This window comes from Nycticebus coucang, chromosome 6, assembly GCF_027406575.1.
Source record: "Nycticebus coucang isolate mNycCou1 chromosome 6, mNycCou1.pri, whole genome shotgun sequence".
NCBI lineage: Eukaryota > Metazoa > Chordata > Mammalia > Primates > Lorisidae > Nycticebus > Nycticebus coucang.
The window spans coordinates 77,321,108-77,342,945 of NC_069785.1; the positions used below are offsets into that span (position 1 = coordinate 77,321,108).

A 21,838-nucleotide genomic window follows, 5' to 3' on the forward strand; every position below is an offset into this window, starting at 1 on the left:
GCCTAGGTGTATTTGGCTGGCACCCTACCCACTGAGCTATAGGCACCACACAAGAAAGGTGTTTTTTTTTTTTTTTTTTTTTTGGTTTTTTTTTTTTTTTAATTAAATCATAGCTGTGTACATTAATGTGATCATGGGGCACCATACACTGATTTTATAGACCATTTGACATGTTTTCATCACACTGGTTTACTAAGTTTCACATGTACCCTTGTAAGATGCACACCATAGGAGTAATCCCACCAATCACCCTCCCTCCGCCCATCCTCCGCTCTCCCTCCCCTCCCTCTCCCCCTTCCCCATATTCTTAGGTTATAACTGGGTAATAGCTTTCATATGAAAGCCATAAATTAGTTTCATAGTAGGGCTAAGTACATTGGATACTTTTTCTTCCATTCTTGAGATACTTTACTAAGAAGAACATGTTCCAGCTCCATCCATGTAAACATGAAAGAGGTAAAGTCTCCATCTTTCTTTAAGACTGCATAATATTCCATGGTGTACACATACCACAATTTATTAATTCATTCGTGGATCGATGGGCTCTTGGGCTTTTTCCATGACTTAGCAATTATGAATTGGGCTGCAATAAACATTCTGGTACAAATATCTTTGTTATAATGTGATTTTTTGTCTTCTGGGTATATACCTAGTAGAGGAATTATAGGATTGAATGGCAGATCTATTTTTAGATCTCTAAGTGTTCTCTAAACATCTTTCCAAAAGGAATGTATTAATTTGCATTCCCACCAGCAGTGTAGAAGTGTTCCCTTTTCCCGAGAAAGTTTTATCCATTGAAACTATTCCAGCAGAAGTTGGGGGCAGGGCTATAACCAGAATAGCAAGGTTCATGGGTAAAAACCGGTTTCTTGGGGCATATAACACAAAGTATAGGACAGCACATCTAAGTACCATGCACAGTGGAAAGCATTGTTCATCTGACTAGCCTGGGTCGGAATGGTTAAGGGATCAAGGAGCCAGGAAGACATCCCAAAATGTGGGACTAACTTCTCCCAGGGCACTGAAAAGCCACTAAAACAAATGTGATGATGTCAACTGAGGTGTTAACTTCTTTTCTTTTTTTTTTTTTTTTTACTATTAAATCATAGCTGTGTACATTAATGCAATCATGGCTCCATACACTGGTTTTATAGACCATTTGACATGTTTTCATCACACTGGTTAACATAGCCTTCCTGGCATTTTCTTAGTTATTGTGTTAAGATGTTTATATTCTACATTTACTAAGTTTCACATGTACCCTCGTAAGATGCACTGTAGGTGTGATCCCACCAATCACCCTCCCTCTGCCCATCCTCCCCCTCCGCTCCCTCTCCCCCTTCCCCATATTCTTAGGTTATAGCTTTCATATGAAAGCCATAAATTAGTTTCATAGTAGGGCTAAGTACATTGGATACTTTTTCTTCCATTCTTGAGATACTTTACTAAGAAGAATATGTTCTAGCTCCATCCATGTAAACATAAAAGAGGTAAAGTCTCCATCTTTCTTTAAGGCTGCATAATATTCCGTGGTGTACATATACCACAATTTTACTAATCCATTCGTAGATCGTTACTTATTTTCCTTAATGAACAATGCTTCAAATTTGAGCAATGTTTTGGACCAAGTAGCAATAAGAAGAGCTGAGCCATAGTGTCCAGTCACCTGGACTCTTCTGCTAAGCACACCAACAGTGCCCTAGAGGCTGCCCAACAGAGATGGCTTCCAGAGACTCATCACCTAAACAGGGAGGTGTGGGATGTTGTGTTTTGGATTGTTCTTGCTTCCGTCCTTCCCTACAGGTACATGAAATATCTATATGCCTATGAGTGTGAGAAGAAAGCCCTGAGCTCGCCAGCCGAGCTCCAGGCAGCCATTGACGGTAACCGGAGGGAGGGCCGGCGGCCCAGCTACAGCTCTGCCCTGTTTGGCTACTCACCCGCTGCTGCTGCCGCCACCGCCGGGGCCCCTTCCCTTCTTTCCCCACCCAAAATCCGCTTCCCCATCCTTGGGTTTGGCTCCAGCAGTGGCACCAATACTAGCAGCCCTCGGATACCCCCAGCAACCACTCTCAGGAAAGGTGAGCAGGGTCCTTGGGGGAGGAAGGGAAGAAAGGAGCCCTGTGTCCAGGATTGGAGGTTTTGGGTGAGAGGGTCAACTGTGGATTGGTCCAGCTTCAGTTCCTTTGCAGGTGATGGAGTCCCCATGGCAACAGTGCCTGTGCCAAATCGCCTGGCTGTGCCTGTGACTTTGACAGGCCAGCAGGCCAGTACCCGGACTGCCACGCTGGAGCAGCTACGGGAGCGGCTGGAAGCAGGGGAGCCTCCTGAGAAGAAGGCATCAAGACTGTCCGAGGAGGAGCAGCGCCTGGTCCAGCAGGCTTTCCAGCGCAACTTCTTCAGCATGGCGCGGCAGCTGCCCATGAAGATCAGGATCAATGGCAGGGGTGAGCCAGACACAGGGAGTGCTCCTCCCTTCTGACAGGGCCAAGTACTGGCTCCTTTGGAGGCCCATTCACATTTACCTCCTGGGACAGGTGGGGGCTGGGGCAGCGTGAGGTCACACCCCTTACCTGGAAAGGGCCCCTCTAGGTTCTGGCTTCAAGGCCCCCAGAAGGGTCTAGAGGCCAGAAGAGAGTGACCTGTGGTTTCTGGGGCCACTGAGACCTCAGTTCTCAAAGCTGAGGTTGTTTTCTAGGGAACCGCAGATTGCCTTAGGCAGTGCCCTATTCTCTAGCAATTGCTAGAGAAAAAGCAATTGCTCAAGGAGGGGGAGCCAGAATCCTCCAGAGACAGCTGCTGGTGCTTTTCTCTCCCACCAGCCTTTTGATCTGTGAAAAGGCTCAACCTTCACCTCAGTGCCTCACTGGATGTAGGCAGAGCAGGGCACTGGGGCAGGCCTGGGAGGAAGACAGCATTGTCACTCCTGAGGCTCTGCAAGGGGCCAGGGTTACCTCGGGCTGCACAGGTCACTGGATAGGCCACCAGTGACCCTCGGGAACATAAGAGGGAAGGAGGAAATGCAAGTTTGGCAGCATTAACCAACATCTTCCCCCACCCCCCCTTGCAATTTTCTAGTGCTCCACCTTCTCTTCTTCAAGCCACGTACTCTGTTTCCTTCATTCCTTCTCTCCCTTTCCCCCCTCACATTCTTTTTGCCATTCCTGCCCGTGACTCAGCCTCAGAGCAAACCTGAATAAGCACGTGTAGAAAGGGAGCTGGTGCACATTCCGAGGCAGCCTTTAGGATCAGAAGGGAGTTAGGAGGTCACCACCCTCAGAGCAAAGGGGCTGGTAGAAAGGGCAGCTCACCCGGAAGAATACATTCTAGCCTCTGTGTGGTGAGAGGCAGAGGCCCTATGTGCAGAGGCAGCTGCCCAGGTGGGCATGGAGGGCCAGGTGCTCGGGATGTTGGCCTCTCTACCAGAGGGACTCAGAGTCAAGGGGGAGGGAGTCAAGGCAAGTCCTCAAGTTGGGGGTGGGTCTTACTGATCTCTGATTTCCTGGGCCTGATGTGTGGTGGGTGCTGGGTTAGGATTCGTCTAATTGGGTTGTGTTGCTGCACAGCTATGGAGCTGGGCTCAGCCTCCTTTTATTTATTTATTTATTTGTCTATTTATTTATTTATTTATTTTAGAGATAGAGTCTCACTTTGTTGGCCTCGGTAGAGTACTGTGGCATCACAGCTCACAGCAACCTCTAACTCCTGGGCTTAGGCGATTCTCTTGCCTCAGCCTCCCGAGTAGCTGGGACTACAGGCGCCCGGCGTTCCACAACGCCCAGCTATTTTTTGTTGCAGTTTGGCCAGGGCTGGGTTTAAACCCGCCACCCTTGGTATAGGGCTGGCGCCCTACCCACTGAGCCACAGGCGCCACCCGGCTCAGCCTCCTTTTCTCTGAGAGTAAGAGTTGGGGAAGTGAACTGGTTCAGAGTAGGAAGCCAGCAACAGGAGGTGGACAAGCTCAGGTTCTGCTGCCAGATCGTATGCTCAGGAGGTTACACAGGTGCTTTCTAACAGCATGAGGCTAGACTGATGAGGCCCTATCAGTGAGAACAGGAATGCTATGGAAAGCTTGACCAGGCTACTGTCTCCTTGTTCCCAAGCAGAAGACAGAGCAGAGGCCTCAGCTGCAGCCTTGAACCTGACCACAAGCAGCATTGGGAGCATTAACATGTCTGTGGACATCGATGGCACCACCTACGCAGGTGAGGCCCTAGAGCTTGCAGGGAAGGGCCACACAGTGACCACCAGCCACAGTTTAGTCCCTGGCTGGACCTACCTGTTTCCCTTATCTCTGAACACCTCCCAGGGTACATACCAAGTCTTGGGGTTCCAAAGGTAAAGTGGTTCTGGATTAGTAAAGGCGGCAGATTGTTAACAGCATTACAGGTCCTCCTCAGTAACAGAAGCCCTCCACCTAATCCTTTTACACCAGTAGATGGTTCACTGGTTGAAAAAGCCAGTTAGTGTTCTCCATTCCTGGTCTTCTAATGCACAGGTCTCCTTCCTCTGACTGGTTCCACTGTTCCCTTACTTTTGTAAAACACTCATATGACATTATCTGTTATTATCTTTCTTTAAAATGGACCAAGGACTTGAGATACGGGCAAAGGAATCTACGTGCAGAAGACATCAGCTTACATTTCTATGATTTTGTACCTCTAGCCTTTCATAGTTTCCTCTCTCTCAACCTAATTTGCCAAGAGTTTTTTTTTTTTTTTTTTTTTGGCTGGGGCTGGGTTTGAACCCAGCACCTCCGGTATATGGGGCCAGCGCCCTACTCCTTGAGCCACAGGAGCTGCCCCAAGGTTTTTTTTTTTTTAAAGACAGAGTCTGACTTTGTTGCCCTTGGTAGAGGGCCCTGGGGTCACAGCTCACAGCAACCTCAGACTCCTGGGCTCAAGTGATTCTTTTGCCTCAACCTCTGGGCTCAAGTGATTCTTTTGCCTCAACCTCCCGAGTACCTGGGACTACAGACACCAGCCATAATGCCCTGCTATTTTTAGGGAGTTAGAAGGTCACCACCTCTTGCTTAGGCTGGTCTCAAACCCGTGAGCTCTTGCAATACACCTGCCTTGGCCTCCCAAAGTGCTAGGATTACAAGCGTGAGCCACCGCACTCAGTTGGCAAGTTTTTTTGTTGGTGATCAGTTTAGCATCTTTTCCAAGTCTTTCCAAGGCATTCATAGAAATTTGGGTCCTTGTCCCACTTCCATTTCATTGGTTCAGGAAGAACTTTCGAACAACCCAACTGACTGTTGTTAAGCACAGCTTGGTGAGTGGGAGTGTTGAGAGCCTGCAGCTGCACTTTATACCACACGTGGTGTGGTTTTTGAGGGCCTGCTCCCATTCTAAGGGCTACATTGCCTCATAACACCATCCTACAGGCCTTATGGGGGAGCCCCTCATGCCCTGGATCTCTGCCGGGCAACTTGCCGCAGGTATCACGGATGAGACAGGGTGCAGAGAAGCAGCAATGCCAGGTTGCTGGCACATTTGGAAATCTCTGCCTGACACCCCGGCTTCTCTCTCTGTGGGAGTGCAGTTGCCAGGATCATGGAGGGACGGTGTTCCTGAGAGCCCTTCTTCCATCTTACCCTCTCCACACAGCTTGCTCTCCCGCCTGTCCTCACCACCATTGTTAGAGCAGTTCCTTCTTCCCCTCCCTGTGTTCTAAACTTCAGGACTGATGTCCCTCTCCTGCTCAGAACTTCCAGGGCCCTCACCACCCCTCCAGGTAACACCTGCGCTTCCTGAGAGGCACACATAGCCATAGCCCTTGCCGTCAACTCCCTCATTCGGCCACTTTTCTTCTTAAAGCCCAGACACACTCTCCCCCTGGAGCCTTTACTGACCAGCCCTCCCCTGTCCTCCAGAACACTCTTTGTATTCCCACAACACCTTGGGTACACCTGTCTCAGAGCATTTATGACATTTCTGTAAATTATTGTCAACCTGTCTGTCCCCCTCAGCCAGCTCAGAAGCACCTGAAGGCAGAACAGCGCTGGGGACTTCTGCTACTCCCTGCACGGTGTCTGCTGCAGAGCCGTGGGGGGGCTCGGCCAGCAGTCCATACTGGTTGAAGTGGGCTGGCCACCCCTTCTCTCCTCCTCTGCTACTCTTGCTTCTCCTTCCCCACCCAGGTGTGCTGTTTGCCCAGAAACCTGTGGTCCACCTCATCGCAGGGTCTGCTCCCCAGAGTCTCGGGAGCAGCACCAGCAGCAGCAGCAGCTCTCACTGTTCACCTAGTCCTACCTCATCCCGGGGCACCCCCAGCACAGAGCCCTCCACCAGCTGGTCCCTTTGACAGGCAAGACCCAGCTTCCTACTCCCCACTCTCTTGCTGAGAGTGAAGGAAGTTGATGCACAGAATTTACCTCATCTCACGGAGCCTACGTTGAACACCATCTGGCCAGACATTGAGAGTTTGGACGTGTCTGTCTGTCCAGGCTCCATTCAGGTCCTGCTGTACTCTGGAGGCAGAGAGAAGGTGGAGGGGCAGGACAGGGCAGCGTTGTCCAATCAGGGATTGTCCTGGAGAACTGGGTGGGGTCTGTGGGTGTCCAGCTTTCCTCTAGGGTTCCCCGGCCACCTCCCATCTCGGGGCACAGTGTATCGACAATCTGTAAGCCGACACAGGGCTGGAGGCCCTCCTTTCCCTTCCCCTTTAATTTATTTCCTTTCCCCTGCCTTCTGCCATGACTCCAAGGTCACTAGTCTCTTCCCCTGCTCAGTGCCCTAGTTTATAAGTCCCACGTGGGGCTGGCTGTTAAAACCTTCATGGCCCTTCTCTCCTGAGCATGGGATGGGGCCCTCCCAGCCCACCTTGCCTACTGCTTGGTTTGTGGGGTATGGGTCCCTCTAGTTCAGGTCTAGAATCAGTCCTCAGGACCCCCTATTCCCCTTTAATGGGGAAGGAACACGTATACACTGAGGGTGGTGGGTTCGAACCCGGCCCAGGCCAACTAAAACAACTGCAACAAAAAAATAGCCAGGTGCTGTGGCGGGTGCCTATAGTCCAAGCTACTTGGGAGGCTGAAGGAAGAGAATCACTTAAGCCCAAGAGTTGGAGGTTGCTGTGAGCTGTGATATTACAGCACTCTATTGGGCGACATAGTGAGACTCTTATCTCAAAAAAAACAAGCACGTGAGGGCAGTCTTCAGGGCCCCCTGGGCATCTGATGAGGAGGAGGCAGAGCCTCTAGGCTGCCCAGGCCCTGTCACTCACTTCACACAGCCCCTTTTCTGACCCCCACCCCCAGATCTCATGCTCCCCACTTGCCCCTTGCTCTCTACCCTTACATGGGGCCATCTCAGCCCTGTCATCCCCAAATGTGCCGATGTCAGGTTCATCGAAATACCTCAGATTTATAATTATTAATGTTGATTCTTCAGGAAGTGTTTGCATCTCTGAAATCTTTTTTATATATGTTTTGCTGACTTTTTTTTTTTAAGATTTTTATTGTTGTTGTTATAGCACCAAAGAAATGAAAACAGATCACCCCCAAAGCCAAGCAAGTGATTTGGTACCCCCTCTGGCCCTTCCCTAGAACCCCGGCGCATAGGCAGGGGAGGCGGGCAGGGGAGACAACTCAGGGATCTCAGTGGCAGGGGAGGTGAATGGAGAGACCCGCTTACGCCGGTCGGCCCTGAAACCGCACCAGTTCAGAAGAGGGTCCTTGACCCATTTCCTGCCACACACCCCGACTCCAGCTGACCAGGGTGGGGTCAGGACATCTCCCCTTCACCCAGCATTCCCAGCTCAGGATGTGAGCAGGCCGGCCAAGGAGGCCGTGGGCCTTGCAGGTTTTTCCAGAGCCTGCACTGTCCCAGGGAATATGGCGATGCTGGGAGAGCTTCTCTCTCCTCTTGAACCTGGGGTAGAGCAGGTTGCTCCTGGGATTCTTGCTCAAGGCTCACTTCATCTGAGTAACTCTTGAAGTGTTCAGTAGAACACCACTACTGTGATGTTGTCGGGCCGCAGTGGTGGGAGACACCACATGTAGCATGAGGCGTCCATGGCGACATAGCCAGCATTCAGGTCTGTCTCAGAAAGGAAAGGGAAAGCAAAAGCTTGAGCACAAAACAGATACCTCAACTTGGTAAGCTGCAGCTCTGCTGAACTGCATCTTCTGTCTCCCTCCCCCAGCCTTCCACACTCACTCTCACACACGCACACATCCAGCCTTGTCCACTAGGGGCTGACCCTCCTCTGGTCTCAGAAGCCTTGCCTGCCGGGCAAGTGCAGGGTATAGCAAGAGAAAGGCATCTGGATCTGGTGCCAGTGAGGACCCCAGTTGGCTGGCACTGGACCCACTTGAAAGTATCTCAGATATTTGGCCAGTGTGTCTTTCTCAGGGGTTTGGTCACAAAGGATGGACTCTTCCCACCCAGAGGACATAGGTATAGCACACTGTGTCTTTCTGGTCTCTTCCTTTTCCCCAGGCAGCTCACCCAAACTCACCCTCTGAGCAAACCCTTACTGCCCTGAAGGTCAACAGCAGGGTCTCAGCCAGAAAGCTCGAGATTGGGGGTGCCAGTAGGTCCCCCCAGTAGTGGAGCCCTGGCCCAAGCAGAGCTTCCCCTACAAATGCAGTCCTAAAGGCCAGTTGGTCAGCAATTAGCCAGGGCAGCTCTGTCCCCTTCCCTTTCCCATCTTATATGTATTGTAACCAGGAAAAATGTGATAGCACATGGGTAGCCTAGGCAGAGAATAAATACCTCAGATGTCCTCTTGCAGCAAGTGTCTGTATATGTTGTGGTTATTTTCTATCTTACATGTTTTCGAATGTTTATATTTCAATAAACCTCTACCTCTTCACACAGCAGGTCTCTCTTGGTTGCTTTGAATGACCCTTCCACAGAATAGTAATAGAGGAAAAGCAAAGTTCTTCAGAGTAAAAAAGGTATAGTGAACTTGTTCCTTTCTTGAACCTTCTCCCTTTCATCACTTAGCCTTCCTTTCTATAAAGCTCTTACTCTCAGGTTATCTTCTGTATTAGTAAAGTACTCTGCCATTTTGTGGTCACCAAAACTGACTCCAGTGATATCACATCAATGTCCTGGCAGGCACAGGGCCAGGAGATTGCCTCCTTGGTGTAGCAAGCCTTTATTGGGGTTTTGCTGGGTCAAACACTTAAGACAGGAGACACATAGTTGTCCAGACAGAGATCAGTTCTTTAAAACTGCAGTCCCGGGCGGCGCCTGTGGCTCAAGGAGTAGGGCGCTGGTCCCATATACTGGAGGTGGTGGGTTCAAACGTAGCCCTGGCCAAAAAACAAAACAAAAAAAAACTGCAGTCCCCAGACAAGCAGTCTGGTAATCCTTGTACTCTGGGAGGCCAAGGTGGCAGGCTCCCTTGAGCTCAGGAGTTCAAGACCAACCTGAGCAAGAGTGAGGCCCCATCTCTACTAAAAATAGGAAAATTAGGTATGATGGTAGGTGCTGAGGCAAGAGGATCTCTCTAGCCTAGGTGACTTTTGTCCTCCACCCCCAGGCTTCACGGCAGGAGGAGGAGCACAGCTTCATCTGTATTCACAGCTACTCCCCTTCACTTGCATCATGCCTGAGCTCCACCACCTGTCAGAACCCCCACATCTGTCTGTGGAAAAATTGTCTTTCATGAAACTGGTTTCTGGTGCCAAAAAGGTTGGGGCCACTGCTTTAGAATACAGCATGACTGGGACTCTTAATTTTATTTTGTTTTATTTTTGAAACAGTCTCACTTTGTCACCCTGGGTAGAGTGCTATGGCATCACAGCTCACAGCAACCTCAAACTCTTGGTTGGGCTTAAGTGATTCTCTTGCCTCAGCCCCCAAGTAGCTGGGACTACAGCACCCGCCACAACGCCTGGCTATTTTTTTGTGTTGCAGTTGTCGTTTAACTGGCCCGGGCCAGGTTTAAACCCAGCCAATCTGGGTATATGTCACCAGCACTAGGGTGTGTTTGCCTGGCAAGGGCTCTTTGTGAGCTATGGGCACCGCCTAATGTTTTTTGTAGAGACATGGTTTTGCTATGTTGCCCAGGCTGGTCTTGAACTCCTGGGCTCAAGTAATCCTCATGCCTCAGCCTCCCAAAGTGTTAGGATTATAGGTGTGAGCCACTGTGTCTGGCCCGCTTATCTGTTGTTTTTTTTTTCCCAAGTGTCTTGGCACCCAAGTTAGAGTTTTTGGCATCATCATGGCAACCTCAAACTCTTGGGCTCAAGTGATCTTCTTGTCTCAGACCTCCTGGTAGTGCCACCACACCTACTAATTTTTTCTATTTTTAGTAGAGATGAGGTTTCCATCTTGCTCAGTCTGGTCTTGCACTTCTGACTTCAAGGGACCCTTCTGCCTCAGTTTCCCAGAGTGCTAGGATTAATAGGTGTGAGTCACTGTGCTTAATAATTAAAACAAAAGCAGAAAGAAGAGTTGAGGAAAGGGGGCAATGTCCCCTCTTGCAGAAGATGAAAATGCCAATGGCTTGATCTCATTAGTGATCAAGGAAGGGCATAAGAAACCATTTCACACCATCAGATTGGCGAGAATGAGGAGCAACGGGAGGTCTCACGCCCTACTAGGGCAATGTAAATGATGGAAACAACTTTGGCCTTCTGTAATAAAGCCGATCATGCACTTGCCTGAGAGCTAGGATGTAATTTCACTATTAGGTTTGTGTCCAGAAAGGTTCATACAGCACTGACAGTAATAACTTGGCTGTGAAACTGCTAGTTACTGAACCAGGGTGGGCCATGTACTATTCTCAGTTTACAGAAATTAACTCATGTAATCCTCTACATGTTTGTGAAATTAGACTGTTATCCCCACTTTACAAATGAGGGAAAAGGCAGAGTTGGAGCAACCAGCCTAAGGTATCCCAGGTAATTCAGTGGCAGCAGAGGCGAGAGTCTGTTGCCCTAACCTAGCAAGTGCTAAGCGTGCCATACACATGATCTCATTTCTCACTCCACCCACTGTCCTGGGAGGCTGTAAGCTTTGTTCATTTTATAAATGAAGAAACTGAAGAAGAGAAATATGCACAAGGTCACCTATCTAGGGAATAACAGGGCTGGGGGGGTCCAGGGAGGGGATGGCGCAAGCCAGCTTGGCGACCAGAAGGAGGCAGAGGATGGAAAGATGGTTGTCTCCAGGTCTCTGCTATGCCCAACCCGGGTCACCGGTGGCCCTTAGCAGCTCCAAGAAACGCTTTCCCGGCTACACACAGCAAGCTGCTTCCTGTTGACCAGAGTTGGGTCATGTGCTCTCCCCAGAGCCAGTGGGAATGGGGGGTGTGGCTAGGAATGTCCTTTAACTAAGTCCTGGTGGCAGAAAGCGAGAGACCTGGGTCCTGGCTGCCAAACAGCCCGTTAGTCTTTGAAGCGGAGCGGAGGTCACTGTGGACAGGGAGAGGGGAAATGGTGACCCACGCATTTAAGAAGGTTTTGATTACCGCTGGAGAGAAGCAGAGAAGGAACAAAGCAGGAATAGTGGGAAGAGGAAGGGAATAGGAGGCCACACTTGGCGACAGGGAAGTGCAACCCTTGTAAGTATAGGGACAGACAAAAAGCGAGAGGCTGGTGGAGCAGGCGGCTTTGACAGGACCATGGCGATCCCTTCACTGGGGTGGGGTTGGCTGGGCCAGGTACTAGGGACTGAGGGAGCAGCAGATAAGGGGTTGACGTCTGGGGCTCAAGGGCGGGGCTTCCAGGAGGACAGGTGCTTCCCTAGAGCAGCGCTGGGAGGTGTTTGCCTGGCAAGGGCTCTGTGAGCAATTAACCAAAGCCACTCGGACCAATGTCAGCAGAGAGAAGAAGGGTTTATTCTTGGACCCCAGAGTGTGTGGAGGAGCCCAAAGGCAGCTGAACTCCGTGCTGGCCTCAAGAAGAGCCTGAAACTGGGAAGCTCTGCCCACAAAGGGGTTCCTGACCATCCCAAAACTCAGGTTGATGCTTTTATGAATAAGGGCCTCTTGGATTGGAATATCTCCTTCCCAATTCCACTTTCTGGGAACTGTCGACTCCTTTGCTCTCTTCGTAACCCAGCTTTTTACACAGTGAAAAAATCTTGGCAATTGACAATTTCCAAGATTTCTGCCTCCAGTCTTCAGCCCTGGAGGGGCTATACTTCTGCTCTGGCCCAGTGATCCCAGGAAGGGGCCCATGGGCCCAATTTGGCTCAGTACTCAGCTCTGGATCAATCAGTTGAGCATGAATGGTGTTGGGTAAACCATCCAGAGATGTTCTATCCCTCTATGGAACCCATGGTACAGAGCCCTCCTGTCAGAAATTCTGCTTTAGTGAAGAAGATGAAAGAAGGGTTCAATGATAGAGTTGAGGAAGTTTCTGGGGGCACGTGGCCCACCCAACAGCTCTGCATGGGGAGGAAGCACTCAGCAGGCTGAGGAGGGGAGTTCAGAGAAAGAATGGCCATGGCCAGGGTGGTGGCCCACGCCTATAATCCCAGCACTCTGGGAGGTCGAGACGGGTAGATTACCTGAGCTCACGGGTTTGAGACCAGCTTGAGCCAGATTAAGACCCTGTGTCTAGAAATAGCCTGGTGTTGTGGCGGGCGCTTATGGTCCCAGCTACTTGGGAGGCTGAGGCAAGGGAATTGCTTGAGCTCAAGGGTTTGAGGTTGCTGTGAGCTGTGCACTCTACTGAGGGTGACATAGTGAGACTCTGTCTCAAAAAAAAAAAGAAGTTTAGTGGTGGCAAGAGGCTCTTGTCCTCCCAGTCCTTGCTCAGAGCTGCAGCAGCTCCTGCTCCCTGAGGACACAGTTCTCAGCATGAGGGTCAGAACTCTTCTAAAGTCTCCTAGGCCCTACTGGAAGCTCTGAACTTTGTGAGGATCCCCAAAGAACAGCTGAGGCAAAGGACAGGAGCACCCACCCCATTAAGCTCCTTGGTGCAGTAGGTCAAAGATGAGGCCCTTGGTCAGAGTGAAACAGAAGTCAAGCATGAGCAAGCAGCATGGCAGTTGGCAGAATGTGCTGTCTTTTCTACCACTAGTGGCTCTATCTTACAACAAATCATTTCCTGAGTCTCATGAGAACTGCTAACAAACCCTGGTTGATTGAACACTGGATAAATAGACTTTGTTACCTGCAGCTGACTGTAGGCACACATAGATGGTTTTATGCTTTTAGTACTGATTTAGCCTAACTAGACCTCAGACAAAAGGGAAGCTGAGAAGGATGGGAAAACAGGCACCGTACAAAGTACATCACATCCTATACCATCCTCACATCAACCCACGTGGTAGTACTGTCAGTATTCCCCTCTGACATCCTCTGACATGCTCGAGTTCACCAAGCTAACCGGTGCACAGTGAAGCACAGGATTATCAGCTGTGAAGGCTGCTCTCCTTCCACCTATCACTCCAGCCCCGGGAACCCAGACCTCCTTGTTCCCTGTGCGCCCCCCCCACCAGCCCACCCTGCCATGCCCCCTCCTGCCAGAGAAGGAGACAGACCACACAGTACATCAAATCAGGCCCCTGGCCTGCTGCCCCAGGCCCATCCTCACTCCTGAGGGGATGAGAGGGTGCCCTCCACGTGTCCCCAGATCTTCAAGGAAGAGGAAGAGCCGTGGGGCCTGGGAAGCATCTCTACAAGAAGGGTGAGGTTCTTCCTCCCAGAGCCCCTCAGACGTGGATGTCCCTTGCCCCATGGTCCTTCCTTTTCCACCAGCTCCTGCTTGGGAGTCCTCTGTTTCTCAGCAAGGCTCTGCCAGCTGGGGGGAAGAGAGAGAGGCAGTGAGCACATTTCAGGGCCTGACCCCTCTCTTGGGGCACCCAGGGCTTGAGAGGGACTTAACTGACCAGATATGGGGAAGAGAAGGTCAGTGGCCTCAGTGGGCCCCGGGGACATGCTGGCCTGGCAGAGACACAGGGGGCTCTGCTGAGCACTTGGTTCTGGGCAGCCTACAGGGCCCATTACTGAGCCTCCAGATCTGAGCTTCCACACACCCCACACCCTCCCCGGCTCAGCCCACATCTGGGCCAGCTCCAATTCCACCTCCTGTCAGGAAGTCTGAGGAAGAGGTGGGTAGGTTGGCTCTTGCCTTGATCTGGTGCTTGCCCAGGGATATTGCCTCCCCACCCCCCCGCATTCAGAGCTCCATCCTCACAGGGACCTTCCTAGGTCTGTGCCTCAACCCAAAGAAGGGGGCATGACAGGGGTGTCAGGGCAGTGCTGAAAGGGAGGGAGCAAGATGGCTCATCCTGTCCCTCCAAGCTGTACAGGTGGCTAAAATCCAGAACACTTTCCCTGAACCCACCATCCTTCACCTAGCTCTTCCCCCCTCCCCCAGTCAAAAATATGGATGAACAGTAGTCTCTCAGCACTCCTCGTATGTCTAGTTACTGCCTGGCCAGGAGCCCCCCAGGGCAGTCCCGGGTCTTCAAATCACACTCTGTCTCCACACCCTCCTCCCCGTCTCCCTGCAGAGCCCCTGTGCACAGGGCTGGGCCCCACAGAGCTTGTGTCCCCAGCACAATGCATTTCTCATCAATTGTTGAGAGCCTACCCAGGAGTGACTGCCTAGTCCCCTCCCAAGACTACCCTGAGATTGTGGGAGGCCAGGGCAGCCTGAGGGACAAGTCTAGACTCAGTGGAGACACCCCCACCTGGACTCACTGGTTTCAACAAGCCGGGTGCCCTCCCCCTCCCCCTGTCCCACCTTCACTTCTCCAAATGGCCTCTGTCTCAGCATCTCAGCTCCTCCACTTCCTAGAAACAAGGCCCAGGATGATCTTTTTTTTTTTTTTTTAAGAGACACTTTATCACCCTCACTAGAGTGCTGTAGTATCACAGCTCACAGCAACCTCCAACTCCTGGGCTATAGGTGATTCTCTTGCCTCAGCCTCCCAAGTAGCGGGACTACCAGCACCCACCACAACATCTGGCTAATTTTTGTTGCAGTTTGGCTGGGGCCAGGTTCGAACCCGCCACCCTTGGTATATGGGGCCAGCACCCTACCCACTGAGCTATAGGCGCCACTGGTCTTCTTTTTTTTTTAATTTTAGACAGTTTTAGTATGTCACCCTCAGTAGACCGTGGCGTCACAGCTCATAGCAACCTCTAACTCCTGGGTAAAGAGATTCTCTTGCCTCAGCTTCCCAAGTAGCTGGGACTACAGTCACCCACTACAACACCCAGCTGCTTTTTTTGTTTTTGCAGTTGTCCTTGTTGTTTAGCAGGCCCAAACCAGGTTCAAAATGCATGCAAAACCACCGAGCTATGAGCACCAAGCCCCCAGGATGCCAGATGTTCTTTTTTTTTTTTTTTGAGATAGAGTCTCACTATGTCGCCCTTCCTAGAGTGCTGTGGTGTCACAGCTCACAGCAACCCCAAACTCCTGAGCTTAAGCAATTCTCTTGCCTTAGCCTCCCAAGTAGCTAGGACTATAGGTGCCTGCCACAACGCCTGGCCATTTTTTGTTGCAATTGTCGTTGTTTAGCTGGCCCGGGCCAGGCTTAAACCTGCCAGCTTTGGTATACGTAGCCAGTGCCCTACTCACTGAACTATAGGCGCCTCCTCCCCAGGATGGTCTTAAGAGGGCCCTGACCACATGGCAAAGAGACCAGAGCAGTGTCCTCTGCCTGAGAGATCTGATCTCCAGCCCCTGCTACTGGTTGAGCTCTCCCCTTGGCCTCTGATGGAGCCCACCCTGCAGACTCCAGCTCCTCTGCAGGCCTCTGCTCTTGCAGTTCTTGGGGACTGGAAGGCAGAGACCACCGCTGGGGTATGGCAGGGAAAGCAGGACCCTATCTCCTCACCCTACCATATTCTGAATATCATTAGCCCAACCAAGGCCACTGGGCCACTCAGCTGGAACACAGGCACACTTCTATAGGGGTGGAGACTGACACAGTCAGTACGATGACCCAGTGGGTAAACTGGACAGAGTCATGGATCCTGAGTGTCAGAACCAGTCCCAGTGGACATACAGATGGGGAACCTGAGCCCCAGAGACAGTGAGGAGCTTGCCAAGGCCACAGGCCAGTTTGTGGCAGGACTGAACTAGATTCTCCACCTGCATCTTCATGGACACCCTTGATGGGCCCCAGAAGGATGCCAAACTGGCCTGACTCAAAAGTTGTGGGACAGGAGGCCGAGGGGGTGGGGTTTGGCACAACTCATTTGGGTAAATACCACTGTGGTCACCAGAGAGACGCTGAGGCTGGGGGGGCTGGGGCCCCCCAGGGGCCTGCCCACTTACATTCACCTCAGTCTGGAGTGCAAGGCCCTTGTCCATTCATGGACAGATGGGCTGCCACAGACCCAGAAGCCCCACAGCCCTAGACCGGTGCCCCAGGGTACTACAGGACCAGGGCAGAGAGTTCAGACCCATTATACTTGGGCCCCAAGAGGAGAAAGGGCTGTAACTGTAGCAGAGCCTAGGCCTCACATTTTTTTGCACTAGGCCCTGATTTCAGTTTTGGGGAAGACTCTGGAGTTCCCAGGAGTGATTACTTGGAGGCCTTGAGACCAGGCAGATGCCACCTCACCCATGCAAGGCAGCCCCCAGCTCCTCCCCACCTTCATCACTGGATCCCAGCAGCCATCTGGCTATTTAACTTTTCCAGAGTCTGCATCCTACTCCCCCGGGTAGTGTCACAACAAGGCTGCATCCCCATCTGAGGGACCTGTGCTCCCATCCTCTCATGCAGAACTCTCACACAGGCTCTTGGGTCTGGGCAGTACCCAGCCCACAAGGAGGAGCTGGCCCCAGCCTGCCATCCCCTCACCCAGGGTGTGGACTGGGTGCCTCAGCATCAGTGAGCAGTGCCCGCCCAGTTCCTCCTGTGCACACTCTGGCCTTTCTGCAGCTGGGGGAGGGGTCTGGAGTTACAAGAGGGGAAAAATAAGACAGAAAACAGCTGGGCCCTTGAGGTCCCAAGTCACACCCAAACCACCAGCAGGGAAGGGAGCAGGAAGCAAATTGGGGCATTATTTATGGGTTGAATTGTATCTCCCTCACCACCAACAAAAGAAATCTTCAGTTCCAGGCAGCACCTATGGCTCAAAGGAGTAGGGTGCCAGCCCCATATGCTGGAGATGGCAGGTTCAAACCCAGCCCTGGCCAAAAACTGCAAAAAAAAAAAAAAAAAAGAAAGAAATCTTCAGTTCCTCAGAATGAGACCTGGGTTGGGTGCGGGGCCTCAGGGCCGGCTCTTTAAAGAGATAATCAGCTTAAAATGAAGTCATTAGACTGGGCCTTACCCTAATATGACAGAGGTCCTTTTTTTAAAAGTATATTTATTTTATTTATTTACTTTTTTTAATATCAACTATTTTATTATTTTTATTTATTATTTATTTACTTAATTTTTTGCAGTTTTTGGCTGGGGCTGGGTTTGAACCCGCCACCTCTGGCATATGGGGCCGGCGCCCTACTCCACAGGTGCCAACCCGTGACCGATGTCCTTATTGGACACAGACACACACACAGGAGAATGCCAGGCAAAGGTGCAGGCAGCAATCCAGGTGGGAATGCCAAAGATCCCTGGCAAACCCCCAGAAGCCAGGGAAAGGCTGGAGCAGATCCTCCCTCTCAGTCCTCAGAAGGGACAACCCTGGCTCCCAACACACACTGAGCCTTTCTGTACTGGGCACTTCCTCTGCCACGCATGGTGAGCCCAGCACCTAAGGTCATCTCACCCCAACTTGCCCTTAGCCAGCTATAGAGCAAATAGTCCTTGAAGATTTCTCACATGTCCCCATAAAAGATCCAGCATGTTGTCTATAATCCTAGCACTCTGGGAGGCTGAGGCAGGTGGATTGCTTGAGCTCAGGAGTTTGAAATCAGCCTGAGCAAGGATGAGACCTCGTTTCTACTAAAAATAGAAAAACTAGGCTCGGCGCCCATAGCACAGTGGTTATGGCGCTGGCCACATGCACTGAGGCTGGTGGGTTTGAACCTGGCCCAGGCCAGCTAAACAACGACAACAAAAAAATAATAGCATTGTGGCAGGTGCCTATGGAGGCTGAGGCAAGAGAATTGCTTAAGCCCAAGAGTTGGAGGTTGCTGTTAGCTGTGATGCCACGACACTCTACTGAGGATGACATAGTGACACTCTGTCTCAAAAAAACAAAACTAATCAGGTGTCATGGCGGGAGCCTATAATCGCATCTACTTGGGAGGATGAGGCAAGAGGATCACTTGAGCCCAGGAATTCCAGGAATTCGAGGTCACTGTGACCTCTGATGACACCACAGCACTCTACCCAGGGTGATAGAGTACGACTTTGTCTCAAAAGAAAAAAATATATATCCAGAATAACAACCAGGAATGTTGACACCTACAGAAGGGAGTCTGGTTCTGGCCATGGAATTGAGGAATTGGGACTTGGAGCTGTTCCCCTTCATCCAGCTGGTGACAGAGGCTAGCCCAGTGCCTGTCAACAGGTTCATATCACCCAGTGTGAGAGCAGTACCCCCCACTCCAAGTCTAGCTTGGACATTCTGAGGATGGGTCTGGGTAGTCATCTACCAGGCCTGTTGGCTCAGGGCCACCCCAGCATTGCTAGCAGCATTGATTTCCCCCCAGCAGCCAGGCACACTGCATGTAGCCCTCCAAACTGTCTGCTCTCCCTGCAGATGCTGGTGGTTCCAGCCCAGCTCTTCGCAAAGTTTCTTGTTCACCTGAGAAGACTCCCACCCCAGCAAGTAACAGCTCAGCCTCCAAGCTGGCCCATCAGCTTTTACCTATTCATCCCCCTCTTCCCCCTAGCCTGAGTTCCTCTTCCTCTGACCTCTCTGACCACCCCAGCCCTCAGAGGCTTCTCTACACTGCAGGTTCAACTCTGGACCAGCACCTGCTGGACTTTTGCACAGGGGCTGGTTGTGTGAGCCACAGTAGGAACTGCACTCTCTGGAGCTGTGCTGCTAGAATCTGTCTATCCTGAGGCTGGGCGCGGTGGCTCACACCTGTAATCCCAGCACTCTGGGAGGCTGAGGCAGGTGGATTGCCTGAGCTCACGGGTTTGAGACCAGCCTGAGCCAGAGTGAGACCCTGTTTTTAAAAATAGCTGGGCATTGTGATGGGTGCCCATAGTCCCAGCTACTCCAGAGGCTGAGGCAAGAGAATCACTTGAGCCCGAGAGTTTGAGGTTGCTGTGAGCTGTAATGCCACCGCACTCTACTGGGCAACAAAGTGGGACTCTGTCTCAAAAACAAAAAAACCCGGTGGTGTCTGTGGCTCAGTCAGCAAGGGCACAGGCCACATACACCCAGGGTGGTGGGTTTGAGCCCGGCCCGGGTCTGCTAAGCAACAATGACAACTGCAACCCCACCACCAAAATTAATAATAATAATAATAATTTGTCTCTCCTGGTAGTCCTGTTTTCCACTGTGTCCTGAGGCCCCTTGCTCAACCTTGGAATCACTCAGAACAGGGCCCAGGCTCCCTTGCCTCTCTGTCCCCTGGTACCAGTGAGCACCGCCCAGCTCCATCAATACTCAGGATCAACTTCCCTACAGGGCTGCTCCTGCCAGCTGTTGTGACCCACCTGTCCCAGCATCAGCAGCTGCTCCTGCAAGAAGGCTGTGTCCTGAGACTGGGCAGAGGTCACACCTACCCCATCGAGACTGTGTCTGGGCCCTGAAAGACCCAGGCCTTGTCCCCACCTCTGTCCCACTCCTGGATCTGCAGGTCTGTCCCAAGCATCTCATGGATACACTCAGTTCAAGACCCTGGGGTCTCCTCCCCACCTCCAGACCACACTGGGGTGGTCTTGGCAGACCTTCGGTGCTTCAGGGGCATATTATGGCAGAGACCTGGCCCCAACTCCAGTTATGATCCTGAAAAAGCTCTTCTCTACCCTATGGTTGGGAGGGGTCACTATCAGAACTGGACTGAAGCTCCCGCACTGCCCTCCTTTCCCAGCTACTGCACCAAGAACAAGGACCAGAGGCTGAGGCAGGTGGATTGCCTGAGCTCACATGTTCGAGACCATCCTGAGCCAGAGTAAGACCTCATCTCTAAAAATAGCCAGGCATTGTGGAAGGCGCCTTTAGTCCCAGCTACTTGGTAGGCTGAGGCATGAGAATTGCTTGAGCCCAAGAGTTTGAGGTTTCTGTGAGCTAAGACACCACAGCACTCTACCAAGTGCAACAAAGTGAGACTCTGTCTCAAAAAAAATAAAAATAGGCTCAGCACCTGTGGCTCAAGCAGCTAAAGTGCCAGCCACATACACCTCAGTTGGCAGGTTCGAATCCAGCCTGGCTGCCAAACAACAACAACTGCAACCAAAAAAAAAAAAATAGCCGGGCGTTGTGGCAGGCACCTCTAGCCCCAGCTACTTGGGAGGTGGATGCAGGAGAATCGCTTGAGCCCAGGAGATGGAGGTTGCTATGAGCTATGATGCCACAGCACTCTACTGAGGGTGACAGCTTGAGACTCTTTCTCAAAAAGTATAAAATAAAAGAAAATAATAAAAAAGAGAACGAGGACCAGAAAATTAAGCGCAGGGCAGAGTCAAAGGTATGGCAGGACCGTGCTCAGGGCCACACACCCATGTGGGGAACCCCCAGCCTATGCTCCAGGCCAAGGGGCTGTCGTCTCATCTGGTCCAAACATCAACAGGCCTTTTCCACTTCTGTAATAGCAGGATCCTGGGTGCAGAACGGTTTGTCTACCTGTCCCCTACCACTCTGCCCCTCTCCTACCTCCTAGCTCCCCTCATTTGTCTTCTATGTCCTGGTCTGGCTTGCTCCACTCCACCTGTCCCTGGGGTCCCTGCAGTTGGTACCTCTCTTGCTCCAAGCTGACCAGGGAGCTTTCCACCTGCTGGGGAATCCCTGGAAAAGGCTGGCCTAGCCTCCCTGCTCCCCACCAAGCAAGGCAGTGCCTGCAGCCTCAGATAAAGCAGGCAGACTCCCAGCCAGCTCAGCTGACAGCCCAGCATGAACCTGTGCTCCATCAGTGGCCTACAGGGCAGCTCAGCTGTTATATATCACCACAGGCTCCAGGTGTCCCTCCACCTCCATCTGGGCCTGAGACATACTACCCCTCCACCCCAGCAGCTGATAGCTTCAGAGCTTAGGCCAGCAAGGGGACTGGGACATTGATGTGGAATGCTAGAGAACATTCAACTGAGTCCCCACAGTCATCAAAGGCTGGTTGGGAGCAGTGGCTCCCAGAGGGTCAGCTTAGGAGCTTGGGTATCTAGGTTATCATAGAGTAGTCTGTGCTCCTCTCACATGGCAGGGACACTGACAACCTCCCCAGGAAGGCCCAGCTTGCACAACCACCTCTCCCTCTTTGGGTGTCACCTCCTACCAGGGCTACTATGCTTCCAAAGAAGTGCTTTTGTCTATGGAACTAAAACTGGCCCCTCTCTTCCTCCCTCAGAGTCTCCCTTGAGGGCCATTGGGACCCAGATCATGCCTTTGCCTCTAGCTGTGTCCCCAGCCATGGCCCACATGAGTCTCTGCAATACATTGCACATCTCCAGGGGCACCAATGAGAGCCACCTCTTTTTTTTTTGAGACAGTCTCAATGTGTCACCCCCAGTGAGTGCTGTGGCATCACAGCTCACAGCAATCACAAACTCTTGGGCTTAAGTGATTCTCTTGCCTCAGCCTTCCAAGTAGCTGGGACTACAGGTGCCTGGCTATTTTTTTGTTGCAGTTGTCATTGTTGTTTAGCTGGCCTGGGCCGGGTTCAAACCCTCCAGCCTCAGTGCATGTGTCGGCGCCATAACCACTATGCTACGGGTGCCAAGCCAGAGCCACCTCTTTTCAACATAGCAGCCCTGGGCGGCACCTGTGGCTCAATTGAGTAGGGTGCCGGCTCCATATGCCAGAGGTGGTGGGTTCAAACCCAGCCTCAGCCAAAAACAGCAAAAAAAAA

At 51.6% G+C, this 21,838-nt stretch overlaps 1 protein-coding gene across 6 annotated transcripts in view; it reads left to right on the forward strand.

The window, feature by feature from the left end:
• ARID3B (AT-rich interaction domain 3B) overlaps window positions 1-21,838 on the forward strand; it is a 72,151-nt gene that overhangs the window by 48,574 nt on the left and 1,739 nt on the right. Inside the window, exons 6-10 of one of the 6 annotated variants that reach the window (XM_053593023.1) lie at window positions 1,804-2,081; window positions 2,193-2,447; window positions 4,107-4,205; window positions 5,684-5,736; window positions 6,143-8,820. In XM_053593023.1, the coding sequence (XP_053448998.1) occupies window positions 1,804-2,081; window positions 2,193-2,447; window positions 4,107-4,205; window positions 5,684-5,736; window positions 6,143-6,346 (889 nt within the window). In that variant the 3' untranslated portion in view covers window positions 6,347-8,820. Of the gene's footprint in view, window positions 1-1,803; window positions 2,448-4,106; window positions 4,206-5,609; window positions 5,660-5,683; window positions 5,737-6,142; window positions 8,821-21,838 lie in introns of those variants that run through there. The other 5 variants (XM_053593021.1, XM_053593025.1, XM_053593022.1 and 2 more) reach the window with 5 other exon arrangements.